This window comes from Xiphias gladius, chromosome 7 (genome assembly GCF_016859285.1).
Source record: "Xiphias gladius isolate SHS-SW01 ecotype Sanya breed wild chromosome 7, ASM1685928v1, whole genome shotgun sequence".
In the NCBI taxonomy this organism is placed as follows: Eukaryota; Metazoa; Chordata; class Actinopteri; order Istiophoriformes; family Xiphiidae; genus Xiphias; species Xiphias gladius.
In genome coordinates, this window is record NC_053406.1 from 6148366 (window position 1) to 6157630 (window position 9265).

General features: G+C 40.7%; 1 protein-coding gene across 2 annotated transcripts in view; it reads left to right on the forward strand.

Annotated features, from left to right (window-relative positions):
* pik3cb (phosphatidylinositol-4,5-bisphosphate 3-kinase, catalytic subunit beta) overlaps positions 1-9053 on the forward strand; it is a 58986-nt gene extending 49933 nt beyond the window's left edge. For both annotated transcript variants that reach the window (XM_040130757.1, XM_040130756.1), the window contains exons 20-24: positions 1453-1620; positions 1738-1861; positions 1960-2105; positions 5390-5522; positions 6950-9053. In XM_040130757.1, the coding sequence (XP_039986691.1) occupies positions 1453-1620; positions 1738-1861; positions 1960-2105; positions 5390-5522; positions 6950-7087 (709 nt within the window). In that variant the 3' untranslated portion in view covers positions 7088-9053. The remainder of the gene's footprint in view (positions 1-1452; positions 1621-1737; positions 1862-1959; positions 2106-5389; positions 5523-6949) is intronic.
* Positions 9054-9265: the final 212 nt, after the last annotated feature.

Here is a 9265-nt window from a genome sequence, read left to right on the forward strand (position 1 = left end):
CTCTCTGTAGGGAAGGGGAAGCTGTGGTGGGGTGCAGCAGAGGAAGGGAGACACTAAATTACCCCATGCTAGTTTGACCTCCAACCTTTTTACACCCTAGACATCTACATGTACACACACAGGCACGCACACACACAGTATCTGCATTACATCCTAATTAAATCCACACTTTTGCACTGTTACAAACACTTTTTCTCCCTTCGTCATACACTGACACATCTGGAGCTGAGCAGTAGAGGGGTTTGTTTTGACAGTTGAGCTTGAGGACGGTGTTTCAAATTACAGGGACATTGGTTCAGAGTTCGAAAACAGTGCGGGGACACTAAGATTTAAAGGTAGGGACAATGTAACAAAATCATGCAAGTTTGGTGATTTCTCGCTGATGTATTTTACCTCACGCATCAGTACTTGTCGGCCATCTGTAGTCATTTTATTCAGTTCTTTAAACTCAGAACCACCATCATGTCACATCAAGCTGAGTAAGAAATACCTTCAAGGCATTTGGTCTCCATTAAACCTCTGTCAGACTGCAAATGAAATCTAGAAATTGAGTCTGCTTTGAGCATTGGAATCATGGCTGTCTGGTGTATAAGACTGGGGGGACTATGTCCGTAAATTATGACAGAAAAGGAAGTATTCTGAGTAAAGTTTTTTCAGGTCACATAACTCTGCGCTCTGCAAAAGAACAACGGGTGCCATCTTGTGGAAACGGTGAAAAAAAGTCAGTCAAAATGAGTAAAGAAAAAAATGCGTTATCTGGCTGGTCTGCATGCCATCACAGAATCCCCATGTGTTCTTCAGATCCTGCGTTTCTCCCACCTGTTATGTCTCAACGATACTGTATAATGTCTGACAGTGTGAGTTGCACCCAGAGGAGTGCTGTATGAATGAACGACCAAATAAACCACAGCCTAATATCTTAATCTCATGAATACATAACACTGGGACTGGATCTGCAGCAATACAAACAAAGCTACAATTACACCGCCTGGTCAAATGACCCAAATCAGGTTTTTGCCTTCATGTGGCGCAGATTTCTGGGTCTTGTTTGGGTCATGTTTTTGTGGACAGATTTCATTAATATGTTCAAATAACTGACTAAAATTGATCAGTCACCACTACGTCCGATATTTATTACAATACATAAATGAGTGTTTCAAGTGTAAGCAAAATCGGATTTGTAATTAATTGTTGATTGATATTGCCTTACTGATATTTACCATATTTTCCCTCGGAAATGTACACAGTAGAAATTGTGGCAACAACGTTGAATGTGAAAAAGGGCTTGATGAAATCTTTGTGTTCTTTGTGTATCAGTAGGGGTTCCCAGGTGTCACCTTTGGGATTTTTTTTTTTTTTATCTCTACTCACCAAATACTCCAGGATGGCTATGTTTACACTCTTCCAATTGATATCATTAAACTCTTTGTTTCTCTTTCTGTACGTATGCAGAATCGTACCGTATGGTTGCCTAGCGACAGGTGACCGGGCAGGGCTGATCGAGGTCGTCTCATCGGCAGACACGATTGCCAACATCCAGCTGACCAGCAGCAACGTGGCAGCAGCTGCCGCCTTCAACAAGGACGCTTTGCTCAACTGGCTCAAAGAGAGAAACTCTGGGTAAGATGGTGCCTGGTGATTAATGAGCCTCTTGGAACCGTAGTGACCATTTTAGTTTGCTCAGAAGAGGTGTGAATTCAGTGAAAATTTGCTTACTTGTATGTTGTGTATTGACAGTGATGCTCTTGATCGGGCCATCGAGGAGTTCACTCTGTCATGTGCAGGCTACTGTGTAGCCACCTACGTCCTGGGTATTGGCGACCGCCACAGTGACAACATCATGGTCCGCAGCACTGGACAGGTTAGACAGACAATGTGTTTTATCTCTATAAATTATACAGCGACATTTTGTTTCTCCTGCTTCCACGGTGCTCACTGATCGGCCCTCTTGTCTTTCAGCTCTTCCACATAGACTTCGGCCACATCCTGGGCAACTTCAAGTCCAAGTTTGGCATCAAGAGGGAGCGTGTACCATTTATCCTCACACACGACTTCATCCACGTCATACAGCAGGGCAAGACGGGATACACAGAAAAATTTGGCAGGTTTGTTCCACTGTTTCTGTCTTTTTATTTTCAGTATGTGCCTAAAACTGATGCAGTCTTATACAACAGTCTTGCAGTAAATCACCCCGTCATGGAGGTTTCAATGTCCAGTTTGTGTTGAAACTGTGCTAAAGAGCTGTTGATTTAACTGTATGATCATTTTTGAGGGTGCAGTTTGTGATAGGTGTTCCTATTTTTTTGTCCACCCCTTTCAAATCAATGAGGGTAAGCTATATAACAGACAAATGTGTAATGCAGCACAGTTCAGCAGCACCACAACTTCAGGTTCGTCTGTCCGAGGACTATAACAGGCCTTTCGCAGAATTTAAAGCAAACCAGCACAAAAAACCTAAAATTATGAACAAGTGTTGTCAGTCAGCATCTCTAGTATTGAAATAAGCATTAGTTAGCTTTGCCCATGAGAGAGTAACATGGGGAGCTTTATTTTCACAGGCCTTAAATGTTTTACTTGGCTATAAAGGCTTAAAAACCTGAGTGAATCAAGAATTCTTTGTATTTTTATGTTATTCAGACACAAACAAAAGTATATGTGCAGTTTTTGAAAATATTAGAACTGACATTTTATCCATGTCATCGAAGGCAAAATTGAGCTCATACTGAAAATACAGTATGTTTATTTGTTTGGAGAGGGGGAGGAGAGTAAAGAAGAAGTTGTGGAATAAAAGGGGACAAAAATTAAAGGATGCTGGGCTGTCAGAAGATAGGTAACACAATCAGAGGCACAAAGCCAACGTGTGGACAAAGAGGGCATCACAATCGTACCACATGTTGTAGAAGTCTGTCGGTGCAGTACCCTCTCCCACCAGCAGCTGGCAGTCAAAGCTCAGGCACTGATGAGCAATGTCCCCGCAAGCTTCAGCTTTGAGAAATGTCTTTTTAAAATTCTCTATAACTGTTTGTTTAAGGAAAAGTGGGCTGTAGTTCACTTGACAGAAGGAACAGTTTACACACATGGATCAATTATTTAAGCATTTAGAGTTCAGTCAAACAAGATCAGCAGTGGGACAACTTACACACCCATACAGATAAAATCATAAGGAGATTGTAAACAATGTATTCATATATCCTGAAGGATCAAAAGGAAAGGATCAGGATCAGATCGCTTTGTGATGTTTCTCTTTGTTGTAACTCCATTTTAACAAATTGTTTAACCCCCCAGTGCTTCGAACACACTGAGTGTCTGCAAAATGTAATGGCTACAAATCTAAAACATAAAACTCATTAGCACCAACCTTTTCTATTGTCATACAAATGCACATCAAAAGATTCAAGTGCCAAGCTGTCATAAATAATGTAAGCTTACATGGGTTATTTACTTGTGAAACTAAAGATACACCATGCATAATTTTGATATTGGTCTTTATACTACATTTCTGAGTAATTGTTCGTCTGACAAAGATGACTGAGCTCAAATCTATCATCTCTGATAAGCTCACGTACATTCAAACCTCAAAAAAACATGTTTTTGTGTAGCGCTGCATGTGAAAGTATGGCATGCATAGGCTTCATCAAGCAGTACTGCTGAAGGGTACATTGTTTACTAAGCAGAGAGAAGTGACGGAACAAGTAGTCAAATCATTTTGTAAAAGTGGAAATACCTGTGTGTAATTTGTTATCATGATCTACTGCACATTCGTAACTGTATCGCAGGAGATTGAGAGTCTGCAGGCAAGTCCTGTGTAACGTCAACCGTTTCTGCAGTCGAAGTTACTACAGCGCAAGAATCGTCTAAATAAAGCCATAACTCACTGTTGTGTTGTAAAGAAGCACAGACCCATTGCGAAATGGTGTGCCCGTATTGTCTTAACATTGCCCAAGCTATGTCACACTCAACTTGAGATGGAAAATGCTGGCTTGTTAACGCTGGAAAACCTATGATGGTGAAATATCATCACTAAATTTTTAATCGCCCTGGCTTGATGGCTTTATGGATATTACGCAGTGTGCTCATTTGACATTTAAACTGCCTAGTTATCCAACAACTCAGCTTCACAGCAGGGTGCTGTTGAAGAGCAGCCTATAAGTGCTTTATCTTAAATATATCCTACCAGACACGAGAGCATGAGTTGGAAAATAACCTTATCCTGAAAATGGTTTATCTGTAAAAAAAAAAAAAAAAAAAGAGAAGTACAGTGGTGTTACATTGCACTGCAGCAAATGTGGTATGTGGGGGTTAAAAAAAATACTAGATTGTGTACCATGCAGTAAACACGTACACACATGATTTGGTGAAATCAGAAATACCCTGGTGGAAACGTATCCTCTGATACGATGACCTACATTACATTCGAAACACCACCAGAGTGGAAGTTTTGACGGGTTTCCTTTATACCTGGCCATAAAAGTTACGGTCATTTGATTTTCAGTGTCCCCTAAGATTACTTACATTGTAAAATAGAGGTTTGAATTACTTCTTGAAAAAGAACCACGCAGATTCTAAAACGTATGAAACTGTTTGTTATTAAGTTACAAGAGGTCGGCCGTTTATAGAAGAACTACTTAACAGGCTTTTAATGAACCCAGGGGAAAAACAATAAGCAAACATACACATTGTGATAATGTAGGTCTGGGAGCTCCTTGCAAGAAAAGATCACATCTTAAATGTCCGAGTCTGTAAGGGAGTCAGGGACCGGTGAGTCCCTGAAACGTAAAGGAAGTGTTTGTCACCTGAGTGCGGGCAACCTCATTCCACTCTAAACAAAAGTGAGAACATGTTCACCACTAGCTAGTCACCTTCGACCCCGCCCCACTGTTATAGAGTCGCAGTCAACACCGGCGGTTGGGAACTGATCTATTTTACCGCATGCATGTTCCCAAACCAAATTAGGTTTGGATTACTATAATCCTATGCAAACAGTAAACGGTTTGATTTCACTGATTGTTAGTTTTCCTTACCTTATTGTGGAGTTATGATTTCTTACATTTGCAAAGATGGTACAACCTTACATGCCTCTCTCATGCCTCTGTGATAAAAAACACATCTGTTGGTGGTATTTTGTCAGGAATTTGAATTCTTTGCTGGTGGTAGCCATATTAGTTCATGGTTTCCAGAAGAACAAAACAGCAAAATGCTTTACAACAAAAAAAGGACACACTGAAGATATAAGTGCTGTATATTTTATATAAAAGGAAGCGTCGTCTATGATGTTCCGTTATTGGGGAAAAAAAGTTAAAATGGTTAACAAGGTTGAGAATTCAATTAAGTGTGGACACTGTACTGTACATGACAAAAATACGCGCTTGTGTATGTGTGTCTGTTGTAGTTTCCGTCAGTACTGTGAGGAGGCATATCTAATCTTGAGGAAGAACGGGAACCTCTTCATCACACTGTTTGCCCTCATGCTGACTGCTGGACTGCCTGAGCTCACGTCAGTCAAAGACATCCAGTACTTAAAGGTATTAAACACACAAACGCACACACACACACAATCACACACTAGTTTCATACATATAAAATATGTAGGTGAGTCAGTTGAACGACAGTCTATTCAGTACCTCCTGTACAATATGCACCTTACAGACCGGTAAGGTGGTGTTTTCCAAGGAACAACAGTTAGAATTTACCTCAGAGGTATCTGAAACCGCCAGCCAACCTTATCACAAGACATCTTTAGTTTGGCGGTTTTTTTACATCTCCTCAGATTCTTCCCTTTTCTGCAAAGACAAAAAGATGTAGGCGAGAAGAAACACTAAGTATAGTCACTAAAAGCAATGAAGGGCACTTGTGAGGTTACATACCAGGCAGACGTATGAACAAAGCTGCATGTCATGTCAACTGATGGACTAGCTGAGAGGGGATTCAGTAGAACTTTGTGCAAAGTCTAAATTAATACTTTAGGTCAGTTTAGTATCATCACCATTTCTTCTTTTTGTTTTTTCTTTTTGGCATCACTGCCTTTAATCTTCTTAGCCAACAGTAGAGAAGTGACGGTAATTTAGGGGACGGAGAGGAAGGATGACCATGAACACCCTTAAATCAGTTTAGAGAAAAAGTTGTCTTATAATTCCAGGACTTGCTTCAGAATGATCGCATTTTTAAGATTTCTTCAGTATCAAAGTAATCCAGTGACAGCTGTCTGCACATCGTTTAGAACAGGAGAAACGGGAACTGCTAATAGCTCATTTAACAAGCTTTTAATGGTGCCAGTTTGCCAAAATGTAAACAAAGCAGAACTCAAGTTGTAGCCCACGGTTAACACTGACCCCATCACCTCCATAACAAGAATATATTCTTGTATACAAGGCCACCCCGACTTTCCTTCGCCAACCAGCCTGACCAAATTACCTATTACCAATTACCTTGTCACCAGCCAAAGTCATATATACATGACGTACCTGTCAAATGATGGTGTCAGGATGTTGTCAAACCCTGTGCAGATTCACTAAATTAATACTGTAGGTCAGTTTAGTAACTTGAGCCATTCTCGAACCATTCCAGTAGTCCATCAGTAAGCGGGGACATGAAAAGTTGATCCCCCACTCATGGTCTGGTGTTAAAATGATGTCCTTTATACAACCAAAAATGTCGCCTGGAAATTATGTGGAATAATGGGTTCGAGAGCAAATGATGCCCAGGTATTCATACAAACACACTTTTGAATGTGCAACATATTAAATAACTGGTTTTTACAACATGTTGCTTGGGAAATGCTGTAAAAATGAATTTAAAATGAAGTTGTTCGTTTTTTTTGTTTTTTTTGTTTTTTTTACAGTTAGCTGCTGTTTAACACTATGTGCCCATTTTATTAACTTACTCTTTGCCTCTGCGTCCTCCTGCCCTCGTGATTAATCCTCCTCCTCTCCTACACTCCCTCCCTCCTCAGGATTCTCTGGCTCTGGGTAAAACAGACGAAGAGGCACTGAAGCAGTTCCGGCAGAAGTTTGATGAAGCCCTGAGAGAGAGCTGGACAACCAAAGTCAACTGGATGGCCCACAATGTGGCCAAAGACAACCGCTCCTAGAGCAGCTACAGCCCCTGAAAGGTCAGGGGCCAAGAGGACACGATGAAGAAGTGTGGGAGTGTGGGGCAGAGGAAGTGTGACAAGGGAGACAGGGTCACATCCACCTTTATTTAAAGAAGGGAATCTAGCAGAATATCCCAAACATGAGTAGATTCGCCCCCATATACTGTATATACAGAATAAACCTACTCTCCGAGACAGTTCAGTTACCCTGCACCCTTACTCACTGTATCCCTCCTCACCTTGCATCACTCTGGAATGGTGCCTCCTGAAAATCCAAATTATTGGTCTTGTGACATTTCCGTGGAATCATGGTGGGTAACGTCGTTGCAAGTTTTGCACAGGCACAACAGCTGATGGAGCACACAGCCAAAGGAAGGGAACAGAAGCACCCATTCTGCCCACACTAAAGATGAACCTGTCCCTACGGAGTGGGCATGTTTCGGAGTGGTTGAATTTTGTCAGATGGACTTGAAACTCTGCTTGCATGGACTCTGAATAGGCACATGATTTGACAAGGCCCCCTGAACTGTTTTAAGTACAGTGGAGATAACAGATGTTTGCGGAGAGGGCAGAACGGCAAGGAAAAAATAACCCCCATGTCTTAAAACAATGTGCACAAAGCCCACAGGACATGCATTTTAATGGTCTCACTGCCTCAAAGTGTGCCTCAAACTGCGGGAAGATTGTATTCTTTTTTTAATGAGTTTTTCTTTTTCTTTTGCCATTTAAGAATTTATCACGAGACTTCTATGTGCCAGACTACTTCACTAGTCCACAAAAAAAACTTGTGTGAGGGAAATAATGAAAAAAGAGAAGGATCAATTAGACAAAAAGACGCCCTGAGCCTTTTGGTCCACTGTTTGAATCTCAGTTCATTTGGACCATTGAACACTGGAATGTTTTTAGAAAGATATATATGAGAAATTTCCAATAGTCTTTTAATGAACTAAATATTTTATTTTTAGTTTCTTTTATTTTGAAATGACAATGTGCATTGTTTCTTTCAAATTTTTCAAATCAAAAGCATTATTGGACAAACGTGATCACCTGTGAGTTATCTCTACCCCACTTGTCTTAAAGTCTAAAAGGATATCAGCCTTTTAAAGCGCCACCACACTCATGCTATCAACCATGACCAATAAACTCATTGAGAAATAACCGATGCTTTTAACATGTTAGGACCAAAACAAAAAGCAAATGTTTAGCAACTGTATTGTTTATACTGTGTTTTTAATGATCTGCTTCTGAATTGAATGTGCAAATATGTGCCGCTCTCTTTTTAAGTGTATTTGTTTTTATACAAGCAGGTGTGGGCGGAGTCTGTGGGTGGGGTTTCTCAGTAGGGACATTACACTGCAATGCAAAGCCACCTCCCCGTTTTGACGTACGGTGCTCCTCCACTATCTGCGTCTGTGTTTGATTTTTGTGCAATATCCGAGTATATGAACCATATCTTATTATATTAAACCTTGGGCAAAGGCCTAAGCCTATAACGGTTTTGTCTGTCGGTTTCCGTGTGATGCAGCTGTGTTTCGCACTACTAGCCTTCAAATGTCTCAGACACTGGATATTGTCAAATGTACAGGCTTTTATTGTTTTGCTGGATTTTGTTTTCATAGGAGTTTTATTAAAGTTATTTTCCACCGCGCTGCGTTTCCACCTGTGGTCCGTTTACTGCTGGACATGTGGGTTGTGTGACCATGTGCCCACTCAGGGCAGCACCATGGATTTTGTCTCTGATTTGACAGCTGTCATGAATATTTATTGATTCCAGACCAGAAATATTTTCAGACCTATTTTTGTCTGCTTTATGCACAAGAGAGAATAAGTGAAGAAAGTGGTTTCTTCGCCAAATTGGGGGTAGTCATACCTGTCCATATGCTCCTCTTGTCATGTAAACTGGCTGAGTGCTATAAAGTTTTCCTCCTCTTTTTTTCTGTGAAGCTGAATTATATTAAAGCTTAGAGTATCAAATTGTGCATTCAAAAGTTTTAGTCATTCCCTGCATCAAGGCTAAAATGATGACAAGACACAAGTTATAGCGGAGGTAGCAATGAGGTAACCTGAGGTTGCATTTTATTTTGGTGTCATAGGACCTTTTGTATAGTATTGTCAGATCACACAGTCTCAGTTAGCATCAGTGGCTCAGTTACAGGATGCGCAGTTCCACAGAAC